Source organism: Heloderma suspectum, chromosome 1, assembly GCF_057233095.1.
Source record: "Heloderma suspectum isolate Gila_16-S chromosome 1, 16-S_ref, whole genome shotgun sequence".
NCBI lineage: Eukaryota > Metazoa > Chordata > Lepidosauria > Squamata > Helodermatidae > Heloderma > Heloderma suspectum.
This window is the reverse complement of record NC_139458.1, coordinates 213768154-213794171: the sequence shown is the minus strand read 5'-3', so window position 1 is coordinate 213794171 and position 26018 is coordinate 213768154. Positions and strand designations below refer to the sequence as shown.

General features: G+C 43.0%; 1 protein-coding gene across 2 annotated transcripts in view; it reads left to right on the top strand.

Annotated features, from left to right (window-relative positions):
* Positions 1–26018, top strand: part of KLF7 (KLF transcription factor 7) — an 82726-nt gene that overhangs the window by 43419 nt on the left and 13289 nt on the right. For both annotated transcript variants that reach the window (XM_084818731.1, XM_084818722.1), the window contains exon 3: positions 20988–21111. In XM_084818731.1, coding sequence (XP_084674857.1) covers positions 20988–21111 — 124 coding nt within the window. The remainder of the gene's footprint in view (positions 1–20987; positions 21112–26018) is intronic.

The following is a 26018-nucleotide window of genomic DNA, read 5'->3' as shown; positions in this document are numbered from 1 at the left end:
TGGATCTGGAAATGGGGTCACATCCAGCTGGTGCTTTTGTGTGGTGCACTGTTATCTGATTGTGGCATACTTTGGTCTCTATTGTGTGGATTGATCTGTGAATGGTTTGAGGAGGAGGAGGAGGGGGTTAGAGTACGTGGACATTTGCTCCATGCTGGCTCTCTGATTCTGTTGTTCCACAGCTGGTTCAGGTCAGATCTAGACTTCCTGGCAGGGATCAACTTGCATTGGCCAGAATCTAGATCAGAGGAAAGCAGACATCAGACTTGCAGGATCTGCTTTGTTATCTACCAGAACCCCTAGGTTCACCATCTGGAACCAGGTGTCAAATAGCGGCTCAGGGACGCAGGCATACTCTTAGAATGAAGCGTCAGATGCCTATTGAGCACATGCTCAGCCCAAAATTGAAAGCAAAATCAAGTTCACAGTCTTTCCACATAAAGAATACATTCCTCATTTCCCCCTTAAGCTTTCTTCATTTCAGTAGCCAAAATTGGGTGGTGGTGGTGGTTCATATTATTAAATATTGGGAGTCAGAACGGGAGAAACCCTTGCCAATGAAATGCAAATCACCCAGAAATCTTCAGCTAGATCTGGATCTGTCTTCTTCCTGCCCTACTCTAGATTGTGGAACATAACTTTCAGTCTTGAAATAATTCATGGGGGACAGAGTGATTGTTAGAAAGGATGTGCAGGACATCCACCCTATACTTAAGAGTATTTTTGACACCTTCAAATTCCAGGTGCTGGAAGTGAAGGCCTCACTTTATCCCTTGTGCAGTTAAATTTCTGATCACTATTGGAGACTAGATACTGAGCTGGGTGGATCCAGGGCCTGACCCAGAACAGCTGTGCTTATGTTTACAAGACGCCTCTCTCAATCTGTACTGTCTGATGCTTCTAAACAATAAAGCTAACATTACTTATGCAAGGAGAGAGATGAATTGCTTCCAAAACCAAAATAGGAAGTATTAAAGGGGTGTGGTTTGGAAATTTGGGGGTGTATTGTAAGGGTCCTAAGCACCCATACCCAAGATTATAGACGTGAAGTAGTCATTTTGCTGGGTCCTTTGTCTCTGCACACAGCCGTAGCTTCTTGGAACTGTCATCAGTGTAATCCACTGTCAATTGTGAACATGGTTGGCAGTGCCAATGGCTGCCAGCCACTTGGCTCAGTTGACAGCTGAACTGAAGGTCTGAAAAGATTGTGAGATATTATTTTTCCCTTTGGCTGCTGGTAGCTCTCTCATGTAGGAGAAGAGGAGGCTCTCTGTGGCTTAATTGCTGTGTATCTCTACAATAAAACTGAAAGACAAAGGCGTCTCTCTCTACCGTTGAATACAAGGTGGATGGATTTTCTTCCATCCTGCAGTGGCTGTTGCAGTAGCCACACAGAAACAAATGTGTGTCAAGTGATAGTGCTCTGATGGAATGATAAGATTTGCTGAAAGGACAGTGGCATTGGAAGTTACTACACAGTGGACCTGTTGGACTATGAAGTTCCACATGTGTTCCACTAAAAGGTTGACTGCAAATGTTACAATGCACTGTAAAAAAAAACAACCCCAAACAAACCAGTGAACAGGATCCGTTAGTAGGTAGAGTATATGGTTTTCATACAAAAAGTCCTAGGTTAAAATCCTGGCATCTCCAGTTAATAAAAAGGTTATCTATTTACAGGCCTGGAAAGGACCTCTGCCCAACATCTCAGAGAGTTGCTGCCAGCTGAAGGATTCAGTCCTGGACCAGATGAACCATTAGTCTGACACATAAGGCAACTTCATACATTCATGTGTACCACCACCCCACCCCCTACACACACACACACACACACACACAGCTTGCAGCAGAAGAATCAAACAACTTCATACATAAAGGGAATGCTAGAAAATGAAGAGGATGTTCACTGTTTCTGGGATTAATCCTAAAGCAGTTCTGCTGCTCCATTAATGTTAGTTGACAATCTTCAGTGTGTGCTTACTTGCAGATAAGCTGGTGGGGAAGCAGATGTCAGGGTGGACACTGAGCCCATAGAATCCCAGAGTAGTTCTGATTTGGAGGCAGAGCAGTCGCTCCTGGGAGAGGAGCGCGCCCCTTTTTCCCAGGGCCCGCAGCTGACAGAGTTTCCTCCCACCCACATTCCTAGATTAGAAAGCAGTCCAGGGAGTGACCCAGCACCGATAGCAAACTGGTTGGATGCGCGGCGCAGACACAGAGAGCGGTGCCAAATGGAGAGCGCGGAAAGGAGGCGTAGCGCCCAGTTGGCGCTCAAAGAACGGTTGCGCCCAGAGGATCCAAGGGAAAAGGGGAGGGATTCTCCCTAGTCCTTATATTCAGGGGTCTGCCAGTAATTGCTTTTCAAACGGGGACCAACTGTTCTAACTTAGGGCATAGGGATGCTGCTGCTCAGATCTAGTTGCTACCTGTAGAGCTGTTAAGTTGTAAAAGAAGAATAAAGCTTTGAAAAGAATCCCTTTGTCTGTGTCTGGACTTGGCTACTGGATTAGACTGAGAGCCCTCCAAGAAGCCCTTGACAGCAGTGAGTTTAGGCATGGCCAGTGTTGGCACTCAGTAAGGTTGGGTTGGAGCCCCGTGAAGCCAAGCCTTGGAGCCCTAGTCTGCTGTTCCCATGGTTCATCTGATACACAAGCATGGTCTCACTATGCGACGGCTTTTTATCCCGCGAGAGATATTGCAAGTCTCTTGCCTGGGGCCACCATCAAAGTGGACCAGCTCTGGATTTAGGCCTGAACTTTACCATGCCCTATTCCTTCTCACCCATGCTCTAGGACTGAAGGAATCTGGGAGAAAAAGGGGTGGTAGCAGCACCCCAAGGAAGAGGACCACTGAGCATATGGTGGCCTGGGATGGTAAGGGGGGTGCAGCAAAAGGATGGAAAAGTTATTTGAAGGACAGGGAGAAGTGCAGGCTGTAGAGCACATGCGATGCATGCAGGAAGTTGCAGGTTTAGTCCCCAGCATCTCCACATTTGGCTGAGAGAGGCTCATAACATACTCTGGAAGCCGTTGCCAGTCAGTGCACCGTAGACAGTTCTGGGCTAGGCAGACCCACGGCAGCTTCTGACAGCTGCTGGGATTCTTGCCATATGAAGAGTTTGGAATTCAGCTATTAGGTTGAGCCACTGTGTGCACAGAAAGGGAGATAATTCAGCGGAGTGTAACAAAAATCAATCCTCTATTTTAGTCCCAGCAAACTAAAGGGTTTTTTAGTGGTGGTGCTAATTTATGTTGCGCCAGGGAGCTGTCGCTAAAGACAAATGTGTAAAGAGGTGGAACCAGATTTTAGCCTGGAGTAAAATGGAGAAGTCACTTGTCATATGGAAGATATGTGTGAAAGAGAACTCGAGGTGCAGGAAAAGGTGAGGTCTGCAGTTGGGAGAAAGAGCACCTAGTTCATGGGTGTGAGGAAGGACTGAAATAGAATAGACAATTATCTGGGGATATAAATCCAGTTTTAACACATTTGTCCCCTTTTAATTGCATAGCAGATACTTCTGCAAGCCGTGACAGTTTGGCTTCTGGAGAGGGGGAGAGAGAATTTTTCAGTCCCATCTCAGCAAATGCCAATGAGGCGAGTGACAGAAGGAGAACTAATTTAGAATGAACAAAAGCAAAGGGGGAAAAAAAGAAGTGTATAAATTTGTCATTGTCTAAGATGGGAAGCAAAATTTCTTGATGGGAAAATATGCCTTTAAGTATGCCTTATTTGGAAGGATTCGCTGGACTCCAACCTTAATGCAAACCTAGGAAGATGCCCAGAGCCTTGTAAGGACTGGTGCTTTTTATTGCAGAACCAGATGGATGGAGAAGCCGGGTTGGAGCACAGGCTTCTGCTATTCAGAAACAGCAGGATGGGACAGAAGAGTGGAAAGGCTGATGCAATAGGGAGGCAACAGCAGTGAGAAGGGGAGGGCAAGGAGGCCAGTGAGCTCAACCCCTGGTGAGGAATGTCTCTGTCTTGGAGGGGGTTGATGAGTAATCCTGGTGGGATTTGAATGCAGCACATTGAATGCAGTTGCTGCCACCAATTTGTGAGTGAGGTCACTGAGTGGGGGCAATGTTCTTCCGCTATTGTTCTGTTCAAGTCCTGGGAAATTAGGGCTGAGTCTACACATATCAGTTTGTACCGTTGTTGTGCCGCTATCATGGCTATTGGTACGCATGACACCAATGGCGCCAATGGTTATGATAACGGTGTGATGGTGGTGTAGCTGCTATGTGTAGATTCAGCCTGTGTGTAGCACTGGAGGTTTTCTTTTCTACTGCAACCATTTTGAGAGCTCTTCAGCCTTCTTAAATCTGATCCATGTGTTAAAGTGTCCATCTGTATTTGTATTATTGCTAGCTGCCTTGAGCACCAATTGTGGGTGGAAAGGCAGGATACAAATTTAATAAATAAAAAATAAATAAAAATTTGAATCCAGAGTTCACAGAGTGATAGACTGGGGACCCCAAACAAGGGATAGCTGCCTGGAGCTGTCCAAAAATGGATGGGGAGTGAATCACACTCAGTGAAGTCATGTGGGGATATTCCACAACTCTTCTTAACTTGGCTGTCTACTGCACAAGTAGAAGGCATCCATCTGAGGCTCACTCAGAAGTTGTGAGTGAAGTTGAAGTGTGGGCTCTCCTGTGCTACAGAAGGATGCAGAAAGAAGGGTGTTTCTCCTCTTTAAAGAAGGGTGCACAAAAACTCTTGTTCCTTCTTAACTTTAGTTGCAATCCCTCCCTCCAAGCACTATCCAGAGGTAAAGAGCCTTAACAGCATGTGCGAAACTGAATTATGTGTTCAAGTGAGCCATGCCTAGGGTTGAGTGATTAGCCGAGATGTATGTTTTACTAAAGACGAAAGGGACTTGTTTTGCTTTTTGCTTTAATTCGTACAGTGCTTCACACAACTGCATAACTAAAACATTTATACCAAGGCTTTGCTCTCTGAAATGATGGTGGTGAAGGCATCATGATGGGATGTAGAAAAATGATGTGGAATGCTTGTGTGGATTTTGTGCAACAACCCATGCCGTTGCGCTAGTGCACATCATCCCTCAGTTCCAAGAGGGAAATGTGCTGACCATCTCATCAGCAAAAGGTCATCAGAGGTGAGAGAAGGGGCAGGGGGCACAGCTCAGTGGATGGGGACATGCTTCTCATGCAGAAGGGCCCAGTTAAAAAAGGAGCAGGTAGCAGGTCCTGGGGAAGACCCTGGAGAACTGCTGCCAGTGTAGAAAATGCTGGGTTAGATGGACAACTAATTTGACCTGGTAGCAGACAGCTTCCTACATTAAGCAAATAAATCTGAGCAAGGATCTTGGATTGGAGAAGGTACATTCAGGTGGCTGAAATCAGTGAGTGTCAATGGCTGCCAGGAATGTGAAGCATTGACCTAGAGATCATCCAGAGCTATCCATCTGATCCAGGTGGAAAGCAGTGTACCCATGTTACAGCCCCATGTAGAGCTTCTCCCAAGGCAGCAGCATCTGTGCAGGCTTCTGCTGTGCTCATCATTCTGTAGGTCAGGCCAAGTGGGTTTAGAATGTAACTGTCCTTACTCCCCCCCCTTCCCACCACCCCAGTCCAAATAGGTAATAATGACCTTTTTTTGTGCAGTGGCTTTTTGTTCAGATGCAAATCCACAAAATATTGGTATCTGCTTTTACATTCTGCAGTGCATACTTTCGGTGAGGGTTATATATAGCTGTCTTCTGGATTCATGAATAAAATGCAATAATGATGATGCTAATATTGTTAAGGTAGCCTAAGAAAGCTACCCAGTGAACCGAAATCTTGTAATCTCCACACTCCTTATCTGTTGGTTTTGCAGCTGCTTCCTTGTCATACATCCGGAGCTGTAAGTGCTAAAGTGAATTTCAAACGAAAAGCTCTTATTACAGATTTTTTAAAAGTTTTCCTAATCTCTCATGGGACAAAAAATAATGGCAATTTAAAGAAGCATACGTTGTCAATTAAGGAAAAAATGAGAAAAAGTAATGGTTCGAATGAGGTGGGGGAAGAAATGTGAGGAAAGAGTGTGCGGCAGACGGACTTGTGCATCCTGTTGCTAGGAAACCACATCAGCATTAAATACAGTGTGCTAATTGGCTAGCTTGTCAGTGCCTGGGTACCAGCCTGGGCCTGCTACACAGCTGTTTCTGCTGTCTGGTTGCTAGGAAACTGCATCTTCTCTCTCCCCTCCCTCCCTCCTGCTTCTTCTGGCACCTAATTGTCTACTTTTGCTGCTGGTGTTGCTGCTGGGTACCAGTCTGGGCCTGCCGCTCTGCTGTTCTCCCGAGGGGGCTGAGATGGGGGGGGGGGAGTATATGTCAGCAATTAATGGAGCAGAAGTGCACATTCTACAGAAGGCCTGGCACCTGTGTCCCCTAATTCTCCCCACCCCACCCCCAATCAAATCCTTCTGTTCTGAACACACATCAGGTGCCTCAAGCTTCTTTCTCTGTTAAGCTTATAAGAATAGATTTTAAAAGGAATTGGAATTGAGGAAGCTTCCCTTTTAAGAGGGGACTTGCGGGGACAGCAGAGGGATAATGTACCTTTTTTTCTCAGTGTGCTTTGTGTCAATAGGCTTCATTGCAATGAATCATTGCTTTTCTGCATGCAGGCTTGCTAGACAGTGTTGCTTAAACCTTTGAGACATTGTACTCTTTTTAAAAACCATTCTTTACTGATATAGAGGGAGAGTTCTATTTTCTTTATTTTATAGTCCCTTTCATGATTTCATTTCTATATATAAAGGCTGTACATGGGCACTTAAAGGAGATAACATTTCAGGATTCGATCCACAGTTTATGTAAGTAAATTGAAACGGCACATTTTGGCTTCAAAGCTTTCTCTTAAGCCAGATCTGAGCCTGTAGATTCCAGCAGTACCCACGCAAGGGACTGACTCCGCTGAAACATGTATGTTGATTGCTCCATGACTGCAGCATCAGGCACTGACTTGCATGTCACAAATTAAAATGCCACAGATAGAGTAGTCCTGTCACCTTAAGCCACCTCAAATGTGCTTTTCCATGGAGTTGGTTCACACATTCAACTGTGCACTATCAAATATCAGAGTGGCCGGGTAGCTGGCCAGATGGGCAGCAAATAAAGCTAAATAAATAAATAAATATTAAGAAATCAAATAAACAGCGTCAAACTGGGGTTGGCCCCAACAGGTCTCTTTACCCATGTTGCACACATATTGAGGACTCAGCAAAGGTATGATGCAGTAGACCAGGTGGAGCCCTGCTTCTTATGTTGTTGGCATTCCTGAGATGTATATGTATACATATATATTGCAAGATCCCACTAAACAGCATGCTTGAAAGGGAAAAGGGCATTCGCTGCCACAGAACACAGTAGACTCAAACCCTTACTCTAACCAATTCTTAGAATGTGCAGTACAAGTAAGATGATGGGGAGATTACAGCTTTTGCTGTAAACTGTAATAACTCTCTCCAGTCAGGCCTTTTCATTCAGAGCAGGATTTCAGGCAGGTTGTGAAGCATGGTATGTTGGCACTATGTCTGCCCGCAGTGGGTAATTTTTGTGGCTTGAGCTGCCATTGATCTGCCTGTCAAGTCTCACAAATAGAAACTGTGATACTCCCTCTCATCTAGCTAGTTTGAGCCTTTGGGGTACAACGAAGCATATATGTTGAGGAAAAGTGTTGTCACAATGACCTTGTATTGCTTTTCATTTCACATCTCGGCCGTGTTTCTCTTCATTTTTCAGCCTAAAGTGCATGTGTGAATTCTTCAGCTTGTCTGTGTTTTTGAAGGTGCTTGCCAAAATTGTATCTTGAAACACAATTTTTTCTATATATGTTAGAAAATAGGAATGATGTAATAAAATATTATCCACTACTCTGCCACCTTAGTAAGATATGGCACTTTCACTTTCCCTGTGAAATAAATTAGAGGCACATTTAGGAGTGAAAGGACCTTAAAAGAAACTTAAATAGATTTTTTGATTAGTTTCACTGTGATTGGTTCAAGAACCACATACCTTCAAGCTAGGGTTATATTTTTGACCTCCAAAAGATGTGTATATCTATCAACTGTGTCTGTGTTTTTCTCTTTCTCCCCCCCACCCGCCCCAATCTAAAAGCAACAAAATGTGGATCTCAGGGGAAAAAATGTATTCCACCTAAGAATCCTATTTGCACATGTAGCATTTAGGGCTGAATGCAAGTGCCAGAGTAATTCGTATCAGGATGTTAGAGGGGATGATTGTATTGTAAATCATTAACTTCCAGTACCTTTTAAAACATGTATTTATTTCCATTTCTAGCCCCTGCCATACCCTTATGGTTGTGATTTTAAAATAAAACTGCGTGTATTTGGATTTGTTTAAAAAACAGCTTTTGAGTGTATTAGTTTGGAAATCTTCAATTTGTGGCAAAAATGGCACTTCAGAAATTTTTGCCTATGTAAAGATCTTTGACAATAGGAACAGCACAAGTGTTAATGATAGGGCTATATACAGTCAGGGCCAGAAATATTGGAACAAGGATAACTGTTTTGGCAGTTGGCCTCTGTACACCACCACACTGAAGTTGAAAGGAAACACACCCAGATGGGAGCAAAGTCAGGACTGTCAGCTGTAATTCAAGGGGTTTGACAAAAGTGGGGCACTAACCATTCAAGAAGTACAGCCAGTGGCATACACGCACACACCCATCATTGGTGGCTCATAAGTAATGGAACAAACCAACATCATTTCAAACTTACGGATTGCCTTTAATACCTGGATGAAAATGCTTTGCAGTCAATGACTGCCTGATGTCTGGAACCCATGGACATGACCAAATGAGGACTTTCCTCCCTCGAGATGCTTTGCCAGGCCTTTACTGCAGCTGCCTTCAGCTGCTGCTTGTTTGTGGGTCTTTCTGCCTTCAGTCTTGTCTTCAGGAAGTGAAAAGCATGCTCTATTGGGTTGAGATCAGGTGACTGACTTGGCTGTTGAAGAACATCCCACTTCTTTGCCTTGAGAAACTCTTGGGTAGCTTTTGCTGTATGTTTTGGGTCATTATCCATCTGCAATATGAAGTGGTGTCCTATCGGTTTGGCAGCATTCAGCTGAATCTGAGCAGAAAGTATAGCCCTATACACTTTCAGAATTCATCCTGCTGCTTTTATCAGCAGTCGGGTCATCAATAAACACCAGTGACCCAGCTCCATTGGCAGCCATACCTGCCCATGCCATAACACTGCCTCCACCATGTTTGACAGATGATGTGGTATGCTTTGGATCATGAGCTCTTCCTTTCCTTCTCCATACTTTTCTCTTTCCATCATTCTGGTACAAGGTAATCTTGGTTTCATCAATCCAAAGAATCTTATTCCAGAACTGGGCAGGCTTTTTTAGGTGTTTGCTGGCAAAGGCTAATGTCGCCTTTCTGCTCTTGAGCGTTACCAGTGGTTTGCACCTTGTTGTGAAGCCTCTGTATTTACATTCATAAAGCCATCTCTTGACTGTAGATGTTGACAATGACATGCCTACCTCCTCGAGAGCGTTCTTGACCTGGCTAGATGTTGTGGAAGGGTTCCTCTTCACTATGAACAGAATTCTGCCGTCATCCACTTTAGTTGTCTTCCGTGGTCTTCCAGGCTTTTTGCTAATGCTGAGCTTGCCAGTTAATTCCTTCTTTTTCAGGATGTTCCAAACTGTTGTGTTGGCCACTCCCACTGTTTTTACTATCTCTCTGATGGGTTTATTGTGTTTCCTCAGCCTAATGATGGCCTCCTTCACACACATGGACACCTCTTTGGACCTCATGTTGGGAGTTCCAGCGAACAGCTACCTAATGCAAATGGAACACTCAGAACCACCTCCAGGCCTTTTATCTGCTTAATTGGTCATGGCATACCCAGGAAACAGGCTACACCTGGCCATGCAGCTGCTTGTCAGCCATTCGTTCCATTACTTATGAGCCACCGACGATGGGTGTGTGTGTATGCCACTGGCTGTCCTTCCCGAGCGGTTAGTGCCCCACTTTTGCCAAACCCCTTGAATTACAGCTGAAAGTCCTGACTTCGCTCCCATCTGGGTGTGTTTCCTTTCAACTTCGATGTGGTGGTGTACAGAGGCCAACTGTCAAAACAGTTATCCTTGTTCCAATATTTCTGGCCCTGACTGTATGAGGGCACATCAAAGTAGAAGGGCCTTAATATTTCAAAATGAATGAAGTGTTTTTAATTTAAATAGCTTCCATTTTGTTTCATTTTGGAAATTGGCTTATGATAAGGTTCATTGTGCTTTCCAGTTGCTTTTGTAAAGATTACAAAACAGTATTCTGGAATTCAAACATATAAAGCTGCCTTATGTGGATTCAGACCACTGGTCCATCAAATCCGATGTCTGACTGGCAGCAGCGCAGGCAATCCAAGGCCTCAATTGGAGGCCTTTCCCAGTAGTCCTGCTACCTGAGATTAACTGGAGATGCCAGAGGTTGAATGTAGGGCCTCATGCATATACAGCAAGTGCTCCTCCACCAATAGCATTTTGACTCTGCCAGAAGGCAATAGATTGTGTGTGCAAAAATGCCCTAAGAGCCATGCATTTCGGGAACTCGTGCTTGTGATCATCTTCTTGTTCTCATGCAGAGCGGGAAAGGCGGAGAAGCAGAGTAAGACCTGTATAACTCTGATAGGAATAACATAGTGCATCCTTCCCCAACCAGGAGCCCTCTAGATGTTTTGGACTATAACTCAAGCACTCCTTACTATTGACCATGCTGGCTGGGGCTGATGGGAGTTTTAATCAAAAACATCTGGGGGGGCGCTAGGTTGGGGAAGGCTTTCATAGTGAATATATGTTGTACATAAGACTCCTAGGATACTTCCAGACCAGGCTTTTATTGTGCAGTCATCCTCCTCAAACAGGACACTTTTCAGGGGGTCCAGACACAGTCATTTTCCACTTTTAACCTTTCTGTTTCTTCTATCGTTTTTTCTTTCCACAAAATATCCATTAAGGACAGAAAAACAGGATAGCTGCACAATGCCTTTTGATTGGTAGCACTAGGGGCCCTCAGTCTGGAAGCACCCTTGTCATGAGAAATTAAATTTAGATTTTCCTTCCTGCCCCTTTTTTTTTTGAGATCACTTGCATTCATTATAGAATCGAGTAGCCAAGTAAGGCTTTCTTTAACTATATCAGGGAAAAGGAAGCAATAATTAACTGAATCTTCTTGGTTTTTCTTGTGTTATTAGATTAACTTGGTTATCTTTCCCTACATTTTATGTTGATGTTTTTGTGTAGCTGTCAAGTGGAGGAAGGGAGCAGCCTAATCTTTGCTGAGGTCTGTGGGTCAAGGATTCCTTTAGACATGGCTTTTAAAGGTCACATTTTCTTTTGTCTTTATATTTTTGCTTCTGCACTGCATACTGTAAGCAAACGTGCAATGCCTGGGAACACAGAAACACAAAGAGACACCGTCTGACATTTGGCAGCAAGCAGCTCATGTTACAAAAGAAAAGAATCTGAAAGGAAGGCTAGTCTCTGCACTTGGCAGAGCCATTCTGGAATGCCCCTGGAGCTCAGCTATCATAGAAGTTAAACGTATATCTGAGGCTAAGATAAGAATACACTCCAGAAGGCTTTAACAGCATCTGTGCCTTGGTTTCATGCGGCACTTCATACTGTCAAAACTATCAATCTCGGGTTGTATATTTCAATGTATAGCTGAAATCCATCCAATTAATGCCTGCAAGAGATTTTATTTGTTAGGCTAGACCTTGGGCATCATGGGAATTTCTCACTTCCATGACAATCAGAGGCTAACTTTACCCATGCTTTACCTCCAGTTTTGAAAATCTCACATTGTCATAGAAAACAACATATTCTTTGTCCCAGCATAAACATGGCTGGCTGCTGTGGCATCTTGACAAGATGCAGTCTTTAAGCATGCTTAGCCAAAAACTATACATTGTCTCTAGTGTAGCACTGAGATGTAGGCCTTCCATTTTATTAATGCTAATTTTGCATGTCATTTACTCAGTTTTTATTTAATCACGTATTTAGATGGACATCTGTATCCTAATAGGTCAGAGAATACACTGCTTCCATAAGTTAGCAATTGAAGGGCAGCTCTGCATGTGATGAAGCAGAGACAATTGCAGCAAATAAATGGATGTTAAGCTGGTGTTTCCTGCAACAAAACACAAAGTGTAAATGTCATCAGTGCATCTTTATATTTTATATATATATGCAGAGAGCCACCTGGCCATGTATATTTGTACACAAATGTTTAAAAATATACTTGTGTATTTTTCTGCAGAAGACAGTGGCATAATACCATTATACCTGCAGCAATCGTATGTTCTGAGTAAAGTGTGCAGCTGCCCTGAATTAGACAATACACTGAGGATATGGTTGAGGTCATGTCCACAACGGAGGGCAGAGCAAACAGAAAGTTAAGGTGAGGGTAAGTCAACCTCTGCAAGTAAATTTTGTCCACTCTAGCTACCACCAAGAAAACTGATTATAAGACTATTCATAAATTATTTCACATATGAAGGAGAAATGAGTTGGGATGACATACAGATGAAGAGTATATTTAAAATGTGGCTAAGTGTGAAATGGGTGCAGGTAAATAATTAGTAAATGATTTATTATTTGTACCCTGCTCTTCTATCCATAAGTGGGGATGAACAGATCCTTCTGTTTCTAGTCCATGTCATTTTTGAGTATGTTTACATGACAAATCTGTTCCGTCCCAATTTCTGCATTAAATCTGCTAACTTTTCAAAATATCTGCACAAAAGAATCATATTTAAATATACATTTACAAACTTATTTTCTTTCAAAATATACATTTAAGCATCCCTACCCATTTTAAGCTTCACAACATGAGAAATCAAAAATAGAAGTAAAGATCAAAAGCAAAATGGATAGGTTTTTTAAAAGTGTAACACTCTTGATAAATGGACGGCCCTGGGTGAGTACAGAAAATCAATTCACCAAGTGGTTAATGTGGGAAAGCTTTACCAGGCCCCAAGCATCTTTTTTGGGCCTAGTACAAACTTCTGACATGGCTCCCCTCCCGTAGACATACCACAGTCCCATTCTATACACCCAATCTCATGAGCCATGAAAGAAAAAAAACTATTTTAATTACAACATTACATTTTCTACATTTCTGAATTATACCATGGCCTGCATATTGGCCATGCCCACCCCCTTATTTTGTTGTTGTTTTTTCTTATAACATCCTCCCTGAAGAGGAGTCCTACAAAGCTTCCTGACTAGGCTGTAGCTCTTTGGCTGTTCCTAATAGAAGTAGAATCCTGTCAGTGTTTTTGTTTTGTTTTTTGTAATGGACCAATGGAGCTGCAGACATTTTTTTAAACAGACCAATTAACTTAAAAGTCTTATTTTTCTGGCCTTTTTCATTGTTCAGTCATGAATTATCTGTCCCCAAAATCAATTTATCTTGCAGGTTCACACTTAATAGATAAAATAGCCATGTGATTGAACTGTTCCTGCTCCATGGTGGAATGCCTGGTGAATGCTAACTTCCTGAAATGTCTTTCTGCTTCTGCCACTGGCACTGTGGAAAAAGCTGTAGGTGCACGCTAAACTGAATATTGGTGTGTGAACTAGAGATTTGCTCACACAGAGTTTGGTCCTGTAAATCCTAGTAGTAGCACTGGGTCCCACTGTAACTGGGATCAATGTCCCTGATTATTATGGTGCTTTGTCCCACCCACCAGCTCTTCCTCCTTCCTGCCTATACACAAAGAACTCCAAGAGGGGTAGTTCTTGAGAGTGCATGTCACATAGATAAACATAAATATTGTGTACCTAGCCTGAGCATATGAGAAGGGCAGAGGAGATAAGGAAAGGGTTATACATTTAAAAAGGTTTGAGCACTCATTGAGAAGTGAGGGGCAAATAAGGGGGATGAATTGTGCGGGAAGACAACAGGGGCCCAATACAGACTACCAGCCTGCTAAATGTAAGTGACCACAGACTCACCCAGTTATATCGACAAAAGTATGGTGAGATTTTTTCCTGCTATGGTTTCTACTATTTACTAAATGCTGGGGGTCATCCAGTGGTGAGGTTCAGAGCCCAAGCATTGGGAGCAAGGGGTGGGGAAGAAGGGAAAACTTTACCGGAGCCCAGAGATCCAGGGGCACTTGGCCAAGACTGCAACCCCATTACCATGAGGGGGAAAATGAGGCTAAACTGTAGATATTCCTCCAATAACATTTATCTCCTCATACAATGCAATAACATTACATTATGTAGCACTGATGATTATGCAGTGATTGAGCCATTGAATGAGGGTTGACACTGGGCAGGATGATGGTTTCAACCCTTCAGTCAGTTTAGCTTTAAACATGGGGAGGTACCAGGTTTCTTAGACCCAACATTTGGTCTACAAGAGCAACTTTGCCTTTCCTTTAACCATTAAGAATGTCGCCTTGTTTCTTTGGCTTACTAAAACTGAAGCTGTTGCTGATATTTGACTGAATTGCAAATCAAACATATGTCTTTTTCAGCAAGATACGGGCTATCTGGTTCTAGTTCATGTCTTCCAGCTACACTCCAGGCACTTTCTCCCTGTTCCTGACGGGCTTTAGTTATTTTCTTTCCTGCTGTTTCAGTGTATCTGTTCCCATCTAGGATTGTGATATGACACCAAAACTGCAGCAGAGACTGATGTGAGAAGCATTTGATCCTGGAACCAAAGAAGCAAATGATATATTACTAATCAAGGTTCATACTTATTTTCTCCTTTATATGAGGCACCTGCTTCTTTGGGATTGTTGCTATTTCCTGTCAAAATAATAAGATATGTGGTCTAGATGCTGGCCAAGAGACTATCATAGCTAAGAGATGCCATAGGTTTGCTGGTCTTTTTAGAATTTCTTCCTTCTGGCTAGAAGAATGTAAAGCTTGGCTTAAAAAAGAGTGCTTGTCCTCATTGCCTTACTTTATTTTAAGATACATATAAAAATCCAAAGGATTTTACCCCACAGAGGGGAGGGCTTTCTGCACGTGCTCAAAGGTGCTCTGTGTTGATCTCATAAGCAAATGCGAAACATAAGCAAATGTGCATCAACTGCATTGATCTGTTGCAGTTTTGAGCACAGGATTCTGGGTATATCTGGCATGGAGTATGAATAAAAACAAATGTTGCAGGGTCCTATAAGAAGTTTTGAGCCGAGCCATTGGCATCACTTGAATTCAAGTGAGCTGCAAGAAATTATGTGAAATTGCAACTCCTCACTCAATGTTTTTGCCTCCCACTCTTCCCTCCCCAGTTTTCAAATCCTTTTATTCTTGTTGTCTTGTGAGCTGTGATCACTTGACTGATGGGGCTGATGGATCAATTGGAGTTTGGCTTTGCTACAGCTGCTGCAATTTTGTATAGGGTTTTCTCTTTGCATTGCTTTGCTTTTTAGTTTAGCAATCTCACCCTCTCTTCCCTTTTGAAACCCCTCTGAGCTGAGGATAAAAGGCTCTGGTGGCTGAACTATAGGAGATATCTCTGCCCATTCTCCCCTTCTGCCTGTGCCAGATTTCCACTTTATCTTGAGAGAAGCAGAGCCTAGCTTGCAATCAATAATGTTTAGTAAATGACTAACTGCACAGAAGCTTTTTCTGCCCTCGATGGGCCCAGATGAGAGATGCTTATGTTAGCTTTGTGTATAATTAGGGAGTTTAAACCAGAGAATAATTTGGCCCCATTTCATCTTCTCACCTGTCTTCACTTACGGACTCTTGAACATGTGGTTTCTCCCAGATTTGGGCTATAAAGCTATCAGAGCTCTCATTGCCCCCTTCCCTTGTTAACCCCCCCCCCACCAAACATTTAGGATTCAAGACAAACTGTGAAACAAGTGATTGTTCCTGTGTATGCTTGTCACTTTGAAGGCAATGCCTGTGAGCGATCTTTAAAGGACATATTTGAGGAGCTGCGCAGTATTTTTTTTTCAGCTGTTCTTGCCCTCCCTGATGCTTACAATTCCTTACTAAGAACTTGACAATGAAGACTGTGTCTTTCTTTTTCTGATCTCTCTCTCTCTCTCTCTCTCCTGGGTCCTTCTACAGTGCTCGCATCCTCTTGGTTTCCCAAGCTGCACCTTGAGCCTGTAAAATACTGTGTGTTTGATTTCAATTTGGGAATTCTTCCTCATGTTGAAATATACAGACATAGCAGCCATCCCTTGTCTGGAGCTAGATGTTGCTTTCATGCCAAGGGAGGCAGCTAGGTTAGAGAGAAGACATGTGAACGGAAATTATGTGAGCCACTTTGGGCACAATCATGTGGAGAAGCAGCATACAAATAAACAGCTGCTGCTGCTTTTTCTTCATTCATCTGCCATCTTCTCTCTGAGCTCGTTGTTTGGTTTAAGTATGCCATCTTTCAAAGAGGAGAAAGTTCAAAAGGGTTAATTGTGATGGTAACAAACATACTTGCAGACTTTTGCAAGAGAAGCACAAATAAAACACGAGAGTTTCTCTGACATTAGTACTAATGCATCTGTTTTCATTCAACAGAAGAAACTTCATTGCCTGCTGTGAAACTATTTGCTCCAGTTGCAAATCCAAAGGCTAACAGCAAGCTTAATTTTAATTAGGATTGCAAATATATCCCTCCTCCCACACCAGCCTGTGGTTTGCTTCACACATGCATATTTTTTTAGCCTAGAAATGAGCCAGTAGATTAATGTGACTAACGTGTGAATGGACCATCCAGAATATGGATTATTTAAAAAAATATTTTTTTAAAAACAATATTTTAAAAGTATCAATCAATTTTAAGCAACTAAAATGGGAGCAAATACTTTCTGTAGTAAATGAGGCACTTCCAGACTCCGCTGAGCCCAAGTTTCACAGTGTCCGATTTACTAATTAATTTCAATTCAGTGGCTTCACACTAGAGTCTCACTTTTGAAATGTTTCTGTTTCAAAGGGTAACTCAGAATCCTGTGGCAGCTTTTAGACCTGGTAAAGAATGTCTTAGTTTCCCCATTGGTTTCTGAGCGTTACCATGTCTAATGTTTGACTTGCCTGTTTATCCTCTTGCACAGAGACTGACTTCTTTGGCCTATGCAAATTGTAGAAGGGCGTTGATGGCGTATATATCATCCTAGAAGATGGGGACCTGAACAAGCCCTTGGATGCTATGGCTGATGTTGGCCCCATGATAGTGTTGCTTGAATAGGTTTGGGGGGAAGAATTTTCACTACAGGGGTTAATTCCTGTGTTCGTATCTCCATCTGGTGACCCATTTTTGCTACTGAGTAGCTCCTTTACTTTCGGAGTCTCTCTATAAGCAAAAACAAATCTCCCACCAAACATCTGTGACAAAAAAGGATTATTTTTTCAGGGGGTGTTTGCACGACAATGGAAGGAGAAGTGAATGGAGGAGTACCAAATTTTTTTTGAAAGGAATCAGCTTTGCTGTGCTGTGGTCCATGCAGGGCTCAACAAAGGAGTGCTCCGCACCAGTAAAAATTCCTTCACAGAACATACTTCCAAGTGGGGGTGGGGGGTGGAGTGAACGTCATCTGACTGGCAGGGGCACTCAACCAATAAGAGAGGCTCCCCCCCCCACTCTCCCGCCTGCTCTCCCTCGCACTTGTGCTGGAAAAGTGGGGGGAACACAGGGATGGGAAACCAGCTCCCTTTCTAGCCTGATGCTGCGCAGGATCTCTATAATGAAGGTGTGAAGTAGTTACTTCCTAAGGCAATAAACTAAACAACGGAGAATTGGAGCCTCAAGATCGTGCTTTACAGCATTTAAGGAATTTGTGCTTTAAACTGTGCCATTTCAGTTGAGGGGGATCACTGTAAATTCTGATGTGAGCATTCACATCGGGGACAAGCCTCATTGAGCACAATGGGAGTTACTTCTGAGTAGACACTAATTGGTTTGTGCAGGGACAGGAAACACCCCTTGACCGGGGTCACGGTGAAAGGCACACCCCTGGGCAGGGCTAGCATACCCAAGGTCAATGCAGGGGTTGGGGCACACAGCAGCTATACCAGGGAGAACCCGACTTGAGGAAAAGAATCAGACTTCAAGCAGTCTCAGGAAATCTGGGTTTTCCTTGATAAGCACCAGAGTGGCCGCTTGATGGCCATGACGTCATGTATCTCTAACGACTTCTAAATGCAGCCAGCTTGGAGTAAATCGCTCATGGAGCCATCTCCCAGGATAGGGTTAGGATATGCTGGAAAGGTTTTAGCTGAGAGCTATGGGTGGGAAATGGTGTTTTCTCTGCTGGGCATGCCATGTAGTAAGTAGGTAACCTTTGTAAACCTGTCTGACCTTGTTGATCTGTGTTGACTTTTTCCCCAGAAGATTATTACAATTTGTGATATAAATCCTGCAGGCATTTGGTCCCTGTCCAAAAGAGTGTAGGAATGCAGTTATATCATAGGGGTTTAGATAGTGGATTGTGAGGAGTTCTATGAATGGTACCTTGAAGCATGTGCATATTTGTAGTGGTCAGTGGGTGTGTAACAGTCGGTGGATTTATAGTATAGGATAGTGTTTGTATGCCCATCATGTAGTGGCACATAGTGTCTAGAACACAGACCTGCTCTGTAGGCAGGTCCAGGCTGTAGTTGATATTGTTGAAGTCCTGCTGTAATTCCTCAGGGGTTTCCTTACTTTGGGTCTAAATGATGAAGATACTTTTAGTATCTCTCTATATGTGATGAAGGAGAAGCATGTTTTTTCTTCTAGCTAGAGTAATTTTATTAATCTACACAGTAGATATTGCTAGTCAGGAAATATAGGAGAATGTGGCATTTTAATGGGATCTAGTGAAACATAGCCTATGAGGTATGCAAGTTGGGGCCAATCTACAAGTTTTGGGGGAGGCTTGTGAGTGGATCTCCCAACCAGGCCCAGCACCGCCATGCGGCATAGTTGGGTAAATGCCTGGGCCCTGGCAGGGCCCACTGCCACCGCAACAGCTGCTGATGTGGCTGGGACTGAGGAGGTAGCCAGGCCTGGCAATGGTGGCAAGCAGAGTTCCGGGCCCACATAACATCCCTAAGCTCACCAGTGGTACCAGCTTAATTACACTAGTACCCTCCTGACATGTACATTGAGGGCAGGGCTGATGTAACTAAGATAGCAGTGCCAGTGCATTCAGGCACGTGGGCCCGGAGCTCTGCTGCCATGCCACTCCCACTAGGGAGTGGCCAAGCAGCAGTGATCAGTGGAACTGATTCCCTGAATTCACCAGTGCTGCCATCTTAATTATGTCAGCCCTGTCTGACATGCGCATGTAGGAGTGGGACTGGCATAATTAAGATGGCATTGACAACTACTCAGTGCCACCACAAGAAGTAGGTAGCAGCCTGCATGCCAACTAGTAATCGACAAGCACTGAGCACCGGGGGGGGGGGGAGCTGTTGAGTGGCCCACCAAGGCAGCTTGGGTAGGACCTCCCAGTACCTAGAGCTAGGAATGCACTGATTTTCTCAAACCCATTCTACCGCTAATTTGTATTAATACTAATGTGTAGTAACTAATGTGCATTAGTGCAAATCCCCTCAAAAGTGAAAAACCAGTCCGCGGAATCTATGTGACTCAGAAAAAGGTGGTCCACTACAGAATCCGCACGTTAGATTCGGAGAAATCCAAACCTGTTTGAATCCATTGTGAATTTCTCCGATATTCCTACCTGGATCTAGATCTCCTTCGTTGTTGTTGTTTTAATGAAATGGAGCCACAGGGGGCTGCCTGTTGCAGTGAAGCTTTGGCCCTGGAAAATTAGTCTTTTAAATGCTATTCCTAATCAAATTCTCCTGCCCCAGCTACAGTGCTGCGTGTGTGTGTGTGTGTGTGTGTGTGTGAGAGAGAGAGAGAGAGAGAGAGAGAGAGAGAAACCTAGACAAGGAGAGTTAATTGAGAAAACACACCAAGGGAAAAGTGTCAAATGCTCCTTCCTGCAGTGCCACTGCTCAGATAAAATTGGCAGCCCCCCATAGCTATATTTCATTTTAAAAAAGGAAGAAGTCAGTTTGGCCTTCAGTATATAAAAAGGGATTCAATGAAATAATGGTTTTAGGTAAATGACACTTTAAAATATTTTGTCCTTGATTGCACACAAAATGGTTTATTTGGTTGGAGCTTGCAATGATCACAATTAGTCATGGAAGCTGTCAGTTGGTGCATACATTGCCTCATGTGAGCAATAATTAATTTGTGTGTGAAACCAATGTGGGAATCTGAAAATGAAGCTCTCTAGTGTCAGTCTTGCTTTATTTTAATGATTATTTAAAAATGAAAATATCCACCCATATTTAAGGCATTAAAATAATCTGTTTCATTGTTGTGAATCATTTGTCCAGAATTGTGCACGAGCTACTGGTGAAATGCGTGCTCAGGCTGTGTGTGTGCACTAATGTCACTTCCCCCCAAATCAAAATTCTGTGACAAAAATGCCAATTCTGCAAGCTGAATAAATCATGCAAATTAAGAGTATAAGTATATACTTACTAAGCTTTCATAACTCTACTTATGTCGGTGATAGGAAAGGACCAAGAACTACGAAGGTCGGCCCTCTGGTTGAAGTCTGAGATTTCAGGTGTTAACATGTTGCTGACCTCTGCAGTCATAAGGATTGTAACTTTTTTTTTTAATGGGGAGTGGTGAGAAAGTTGTGCTTTTGCAAATGGAAATATAGAATAGGCACAGCTGTCTGGGGCAATGTGCTCTTGAGTCCTCCATGGCTTTTAGTCTTTGAGTGTAGTGTTATGGGGGCACTTCACCTTTCACTGTCTTCATAGATGGATCACCTGAGTTCCCAGAGAAGAGCTGGAGTAGAGGCTTCTCCCTTGTTCATAGTGCTGAAGTAACTTGGAGTGGCCATGATGTCGGTGGCAGCCATGCCTATTAGCTTGTGGGATGTCGGTGGCGGTAGGGATGGGCATGCAGCTCCAGTTTTTGCCCAGCACTAATCTGCTACTTCCCTCTTCTCTGCAGGTGAGAAGCCTTACAAGTGTTCGTGGGAAGGGTGTGAGTGGCGTTTTGCACGAAGTGATGAGCTCACGCGGCACTACAGGAAACACACAGGGGCAAAGCCCTTTAAGTGCAACCATTGTGACAGGTAACAGTTACTACTTATTCTCGATGTTTATCCTGTCTTTTTACTTGGGAGTTGCCCTCAAGGAAACTTAGGTAAAATTCATTTAAAAAAATTAAAAATACAATATTTGCCTCTGATTCCCCCCCCCAAAGAAAAAACTAGGGTTATCTGAAGGTACTGTAATGTTTTCTTGCACCTGCAGAATTACCTTGCAGTTATAGGGTGCATTCTCCAAACATGCCAAGGTTGATTCCATTTCCTTGGACAGATGTCTAGTGGGAAAGCCAGCCCCCGCCTAGTAGGCCAGTGAGGTTTCAGGTTCAGTCCCTGGCATTTCCAGTATAAGGATATGGGGGTATTCCAACTGGGAAACATCTCTGCCCAAGACCTCTGAAAGCTGCTGCCAGAATAGTCAGCCCTGGCCTAGACGGACCAACTGGCATAAGGCAAGTTCATAATGTTCAAAGCTGATACATTAGCAAAATGTTTATTTTTTAATGCTCTTTTTATATCACATGTGAACATTTCATTTTTCTACTAGGCAAGACTGGCTAGGACAGACAGCTGTCCATAGTCCAGTAAAGTGAATAAACCTCAACCTATAGGGGAGTCTGTTCTGTGGTTACTAGGAAATCTCACCTGCTTGCTCCCACCATTGACATGATACACAGTTAGAGGTGAAGTGCTGAGAAGAGCCCAAGAAGACGTAGGCTGCAGTCCCAGACCCACTTTCCTGGGTGTACATACTATTGAATTCAGTAGGACTGACTTCCAGGTAGGCAAGTATAGGATTATGCTCTAAAACACAGCATGACTGCACTCATTATTTCTTTCTCTGCACCATTCTAAGCAGGAGGATGGGTTGGGTCTGATGTTTTCAACAGAACACACACACACACACACACACACACACAGAAAACTGAACCATCCCCCCCCTTTTTTTTTTTTTTGCTTTGGTCTTCTGTGCCCCATTGTCACTTCAGGTACTTTTCTTCCCAGCTCCACTCACTTCTTCCATCATAAGAGCCCAGCGAGGAGAAAAGTGCATGAAACAACAGAGAATGGGGAGGAAAGGTAGACGTGGTTAATTTGTAGCTCCCTTCATCCACACATATCTTTTGTTGTAAAAAAATATGCCTCTACCCCTGCTTTGTATGCGAATAGGCAGAAAATGCCCAGTGTGTTTGGTTTACATCTTCCTTGGGGGCACTAGGAGAAATAAGCCATATTTATTTTTTATTTATTTTTTGCATTTATATCCCACTTTTTCCCTCTTGCAAGGAACACAAGGCAGCTTACATTATCCTCCTCCTCCTCTCCATTTTATCCTCACAACAACAACCCTGTGAGGTAGGTTGGGCTGAGAGTCTGTGACTGGCCCAAAGTCACCCAGTGAGCTTCCATGGCTGAGTGGGAACTAGAACCCGCATCTCCCAGCTCCCAGTCCAACACTCTCATTTCTACACCACACTGGCTGTCCAAGATGCTAGGTACAGAAACATTAATGAACTCAAATTATATATAGCACCCACAATCACAAAAATGAAAGCACAAATAAAAACAAAACTGGTTTGTAGTATTGTAGTAAACTCATTAACTTAAAATATTGCAATGAAGAACATGAAACTTTCCCTTAATTAAATTACAAAACACCTACGTCTAATATATACTGCAGAACTCCATGGAAACAATAAAACATAATAAAAACACAAGGGAACTATTTGTAGGATCAAGAATGTTGTGGTTATAAACCTCTCTGTGTTCACCATAACTTTAAAAGGGAATGAAGACAATAACGGTTATTTATTTAGACTTCTGTTAGTATATTTACATAATAGGAATATAGTATGACTGCCTACTCACTGTTTACATTTATAGGTAAACAGCTGTTGTTTGAAACTGTCTTTAGCAGTCACAGGTTCCTGGTAAGAAGTTACTTGAGTTCTTGGTTACTTTTGAAATATGACTGTTAATATCTAGAATTCTAAATTGGAGTACTTGGCTCAATGTACTTTAGAACATCTGACCCTCAGTGGTAAAATAAAATATTGGATGAGCAGTGAGGAACAAACTTCCCAACAATAAAACCTGATAGCACTGATACTGCCAGCAGTAAGCCACCTAATTGGCGATACTGGCCATGCCCAGTCTAAAGCCAAGATCCTACTGAGGCAATAATCAGATAATAGAGTTACATCTGGCTGTGCCATTTTTTAAAATTCTATTTATATGTGTAACATCGTGAGCAGCTTTTAGAAAATTACCCATCTTTTTAAAGCTGTCTCAAGATCTCCACTGCAATAAGAAAATGCTTATAACACAATCAAAGATCTATTTAGCTCCTGAGCACATTAGACCACCAAGGCTCATGCATGGAGAAGAGGGTACACTGGACATAAACAGGGACCTGCTCTTTAATGAGAAAGAAAGCTGATCATTTTTCACATCCTGTCTGTCTGAGGCCTTCATTCAGCCCACCAAGTGAGGTGAGAGTCCCCTGCTCTCTGCTAGCACTGCCTATCTTTGCCTTTTATGTGTAGATACTTAGACTATGCTTTTGTTTGTTTAGAATGAGGGATAACATAAACTAAAGAGAAGATCTCTGGAGTTTTGCCTCTTCTATGCATTCCTTTGGTTGACAAAGGAAGATTTGTCCCCTCTTCTTTGGGGGCACTGGGAGAATACTCAAACAGTTGTTGTTCCATTGATGTTGGTGGAACTATACTAGTTCTAAGCAGTCAGGGAATTGACATCTTGGAGTGAAACTGCTGCTTTCTTGTCATTGTTATATTTTAAGGAGAAGCCAGGCAAGTTCCTGACCTTGGGCCAAACTATTTTCAGTGCTATAATTAACCCTTTCCCTTGGTTCTTTGGTGTAATATTATTCAATCCATTGAGCACAGTGGTGTCTGTATTTTATAGTGGCTACTGTCAAAAGTACCACACAACCAGTTCTACATGCCCAAGGCAGATTCTGGGTTATATTTTTGGCGTGGTGGCCTTCCAGGCCATGTAGCAAACTACATTTGAAACTGTGGGTTCATGATATGAGGGGGAGTGTCTGCTGTTCAAAGTGCCTTGGGCTTGCCTGAAGTAGCTCTTTGGACAGTGGTCCTTTTGGATTTGGGTGGTAGAGGTACTTCGTCTAATGTATGTAAGGGTTGGGGGATGGAGGGGCTTGCCTCTAATTTCCCCCACACACACACACACACACACCACTTTCCTGAACGATTCAGACTAGCCTAGAAGAGAACCGGAGAGGGGAGTTCCTTTAGCCCTGTATTGTCAAAAGTTTTCCAAATGCTTTTGAGTGAGTTTGGGGGATCGTACACAAGGTTATCTCTTTCTACCCTTTGGTTCCTTTACCTACTCTGCCTTGTTCTGCCCCAGGGTCTTCCTACGCTATTTGTGGTGTAGAGATTAGAGTGATATCAAATCTCCAATCAGCCACAAATCTTGCTGGTGGGCCCCACTCCCTCTCTTTACCTAACCTACCTCACAGGATTGTTGTAAGGGTAAAATGAGAGGGGAGAACCATATATGCCTTTCTAAGTAACTTAGAAATGGCGAGATAAAAAAGTAATAAATATAACTGTAGCGAAAACCAACAAATGGGGATTCAGCAGATGGCATAGATACTGATCTGACCTGATCCAGTCTCTGAAAGAGCTAGTGCTCCATACAAGTGCAGGGGAGCCTTTAACCTGAGTGGTTTTCTCCCTAATCACAGTAAGGGTATACATCTTGAACAGGGAGATGAAATAAACACTTAACAAATCTCCAAAGAACAGGGGGGGATAGGTAGATGTTGAGAGAAACCTTGCCATATGAACAATCACATTTTTCCTATCAAATATATTCTGTCATATTTTTCCATGTTAAATTATCTGTGGGAATGAGAGTCCTACTGCTTATCCAAGAAACTTTATTCAAACTGGCAGAATGATGTTCCTTTTTATTTAATTGTGCTGGCTTTGATTGTAACATTTGCTTTCATTACTCTTACTCTTCCTTCCCTGTTCTCAGGAGCAGGCAGCCATAATCTCTTTTAAGCTCTCATTTGTGAGAGAAAATAAGTCTGTGTGATTAACTGAATAAGGATGTTTTTTCCTAACCTGACAACCTAGCTGATAAAAGTCCTGCTTCACTTTATACCTGCAAGATGACTTGTGATAGCTCTTGTTTTAACCTATTCCTCTCCATCCCGCAATGATCAGCAGAAGTTTAATTGTTGTGTGAAAGTGGAGACTGAAGCAGCATATAGGGGCACTATGTGGTCATTTAGACCTTCTGTTTGAACTGCTATCCTTCCCCGCACTCTACTTTTTGAGATAAACCTCCTCTCCTTGCTGACCCAAAAGAGTTTACCATGAAAGCCAAAAAGGGTTAGTGGGTCTATTTGGTAGTGTTTGGTTTGCCTGTGGGAAACCTAGCTGGCCATACAGGCGAACCACAGGCAAAGCCTTTCCCAACCGAGTGTCCTGGCTAGAGATGATGAGAGTTGTAGTCTAACACATATGGAAGGCACAAGATTGGGGAAGGCTGCTGTTCAGGATTGTTGTGCTGTAAAATATGGATTTGACTCCTTTGGATGAAAGGCAAGACACAAATGTTAAAATGAAAAATAATATTTCTGCTAATCGTGGCATATGTGTGTGAGAAGACGGTAGATGGATGTGCGTCGTTGTTCTCTCCAGATTTTTTCAACATGGTTGATTGTACCAATCTGCCACTTGTTTGCTACGTGAGCATGTGTGCCATGGATTGGTTAAAGAGAGCAGATTTTGGTCATGCAAAATTGTCAGTATACATTATAAGTATGTACCTGATAGGTGCCCTGATGTTTTGAGAGGGCCTTTTTGGTTGTGGCACCCTGCTTGTGGAACACTTTCCCCAGGGAGGCTCATCCGACACCTACATTAATATTT